Below are 3,281 nucleotides of genomic sequence, written 5' to 3' on the forward strand. Positions count from 1 at the left end.
AAAAAAAAAAAAAAAAAAGAAAATCAAGGAGTGGTTATCAAAACCTATGAATATTCAGTGGCCCAAAGTAGAATAAAGAAATTCTATCACAAGGCATGACTTGGCCAGGCACGGTGGTTCATGCCTGTAATCCCAGCACTTCGGGAGGACAAGGTGGGTGGATTATTTGAGGCCAGAGGTTTTCGAGACCAGCCTAGCCAATAAGGTAAAATCCCATCTCTACTAAAACTACAAAAATTAGTCAGGCGTGGTGACGTGCACCTGTAGCCCAGCTACTCAGGAGGCCGAGGCACAAGAATCGCTTGAACCCAGGAGGCAGAGGTTGCAATGAGTTGAGATCCTGCCACTCCACTCCGGCCTGGGTGACAGAAGGACTCTGTCTCAAACAAAACTAAACAAACAAACAAACAAACAAGCAAAACCAAGGCATGACTTACATCAGCAATCAGGTGGAGGAAAGTTTAGAAAATGCCCTCATATGTAATACAGAGAAGTTAGAAACAAACAGGAAAAAAAATACCAACATAATGATCTAATAGGCCATTCATACAGAAATTACATGAGGTGACTTTAAGGCATGTTACATATGAAAGTATCCTCTCTGGACAGTTAGGATGGAGGAGCTTCCTGAGGTCCTGCTCTTCTCCACACACGTTCTTTCTTTCTTCTTTCTTCAGAGGCTTCATCCTAAAGCAGCCTTTGGGGAGATGCTGGAGAGTCACACACATGATTTCTCACATCCTTGCAGGGTTAAGTGTGGTGTCTACTGCTGGATGCCAATCCAGGGACCATGGCTTCTGCTGGGGACATGCTGAGTCCGATGCAGATGTGGTGGTTGGTGCGGCGCTCCAGCTGCCTGCCTGCCCGCTGACTCCTCAGGACGCACACACTTACCTGGTGACCAGTCAGGAACAGGCCAACACACTGAGATGAGGCAGACCCACGGCCCTGCGAGCCTTACCTTATGTACACTTTTGGGGTTTTCCAGCCAAGCACAGTACATCTCCTCCACATAGTTTGAACTAGTCCCACTGAGAAAGGGTTCAGCAGCAACGGGTGCAGAATAGCACCGAATCTGTTGAAATGTCCTAGCTGCTGCTGGTCTGTTTTGTGAAAATGTCTTAACAGTCTGGGAGGCCGTCAATGGCCTCAACTTAGTAGCACAAGTCCTTAAATGAAACATTTTTGTCCTGAAGTTTTTCACAACTGCCTGTGTAAAAAAACACAAGAAAGAAAGGTTTTAAAAATGAGCATTTAGGAGATAAGGCTACTAGATCCCGATGCCCTAGAGAAAGTATAATTTTTTTAAAAAGCTACTGAGAAAAAACAAAAACAAAAACAAAATTTGTTCAACTCTAATTGCTGAGGGAAGACCCTGGCCTGTAAATGCATTCACAACAGTGCTACCCGCTCAGTGCCACCAGTTCATGTGCCTGAGAGCACAAAAGAGCTGTGACACTGTGAAACTGACATACACTCTTGCACCTACTAACAAAGGATACCTGTGCTAGCCCAGGGAAGGTTAGTGCAGTTAGATATTACCATCTTCACTCAAAAATTAAAATCTGAGGCTGGGTGCTGTGGCTCACACCTGTAATCCTTTGGGAGGCCAAGGCGGGCGGATCACAAGGTCAAGAGATCAAGACCATCCTGGCCAACATGGTGAAACCTCATCTCTACTAAAAATACAAAAACTAGCTGGGCATGGTGGCCCACACGTGTAGTCCCAGCTACTCAGGAGGCTGAGGCAGGAGAATCGCTTGAACCCGGGAAGCTGCCTCAGCCTCCTGAATAGCTGGGGCTACAGGTGCACTCAGCCCCCTTTCATAAGCCATGGGGAGCCAAGTGTGAGCAAGGGAGACATGGGTGGGCTCCGCAAAGATTGAAAAGAGCACACAGAACAGCTGTTGAATAATGCCTGCCTACCCTGGACCCTCCATGGTGAGTAACTCCACGCATCTGACTCATGCATAAACCCACAGGCTCCCTATAAAGCAGGCACTAGCTCTTTCACTTTACAGATAGCTTCAGTTTCAATTCCCTTACATTTCATCCAAGGTCAGAGGCTACTAGCAGCAGAGTCAGGATCCAAGGGGAAAGTTCCATAAGGACACTGCCTGTGGGGAAAAAAGGTGCTTGCTGGCCTATATGGTTGCTCATGAATTTGTCTCAAACCAGGTGCCCTGGTTGTAAAATTGGAACTATTCCCCATGTCCACACCTACTCAAAGGAAATCCAAGCTCTAAAACATAGTGTGAATTACTCAGAAACAAATGTTACATAAAAATATCTTCTATATTATTTATTGGAACCTTCCTCTTGGTCCAAATATGCTCAGAATACACCTAAGAGACACATTCACCTCTGGCCTGCTCCACTGAGAAGAGATACGTCAGCAAGAGGAAAACAGAACAGGTTCTGCTGTTAAAAACAAACTGAACAACAAACAAAAACCTGCTGCTTACAAATTCAAGGCAAACAAGCAATATATTCTGGATGTAATTAGTGAATGTAATCTTTACCTCTGGGTTTTTTTTTTACTTTAGAAATCGGAAGTTTTAAGTTAATTCAGTAGTTCTTCCTACCTCCAACTACACTCCAAGTTTTTCTGCCGATATATTTCAGGCAGACAAAGAACCCTAACATTGAGAACAAAAACACTACTTTTGCTTCGTTTAACACTACTTTATTTTTTAATTTCTCAGACCCAAAGGAAAATGTTCATCTTTTTCCTTTAATGTCATTATTTAGGCAGCATTAAACACCCAATTGCCTCTGAGCTGGCTTTTCTTCCAGAAAACAATAGCATCACCTCATTAACTATCAGCATTCAGTTGTTGCAATGGCCCAATTAACAGACACTGAACTGACAACCGTAAAACATCAATTTCATCTGTTCTTCCAAAAGTGGCCCCTTCGGTATGATCCTGTTTAAGTAAATCATGACATTTTGCTATCTGCAGTCACTGAATCTGACAAATAGTTAAGTGCTGCTCAGCAGAGCTGCCAGGACAGCTCGAGTTTTTTTGTTTTTTGTTTTTGAGATGGAGTATCGCTCTGTTGACCAGGCTGGAGTGCAGTGGTTTGATTTCAGCTCACTGCAACCTCCGCCACCGGGTTCACGCAATTCCCCTGCCTCAGCCTCCTGAGTAGCTGAGATTATAGGCACATGCCACCACACCTGGCTAATTTTTGTATTTTTAGTAGAGATGGGGTTTCACCATGTTGGCCAGGCTGGTTTCAAACTCCTGACCTCGTGATCTGCCCACCTCAGCCTCCCA

At 44.6% G+C, this 3,281-nt stretch overlaps 1 protein-coding gene across 5 annotated transcripts in view; it reads right to left on the reverse strand.

The window, feature by feature from the left end:
• The window catches only part of OGDH (oxoglutarate dehydrogenase), a 91,976-nt gene that overhangs the window by 74,836 nt on the left and 13,859 nt on the right, over positions 1–3,281 (reverse strand). For all 5 annotated transcript variants that reach the window (XM_017524610.2, XM_017524612.2, XM_017524609.2 and 2 more), the window contains exon 2: positions 962–1,210. In XM_017524610.2, coding sequence (XP_017380099.1) covers positions 962–1,183 — 222 coding nt within the window. In that variant the 5' untranslated portion in view covers positions 1,184–1,210. The remainder of the gene's footprint in view (positions 1–961; positions 1,211–3,281) is intronic.

The sequence above is a fragment of the Cebus imitator genome, unplaced genomic scaffold (genome assembly GCF_001604975.1).
Source record: "Cebus imitator isolate Cc_AM_T3 unplaced genomic scaffold, Cebus_imitator-1.0 Scaffold34, whole genome shotgun sequence".
In the NCBI taxonomy this organism is placed as follows: Eukaryota; Metazoa; Chordata; class Mammalia; order Primates; family Cebidae; genus Cebus; species Cebus imitator.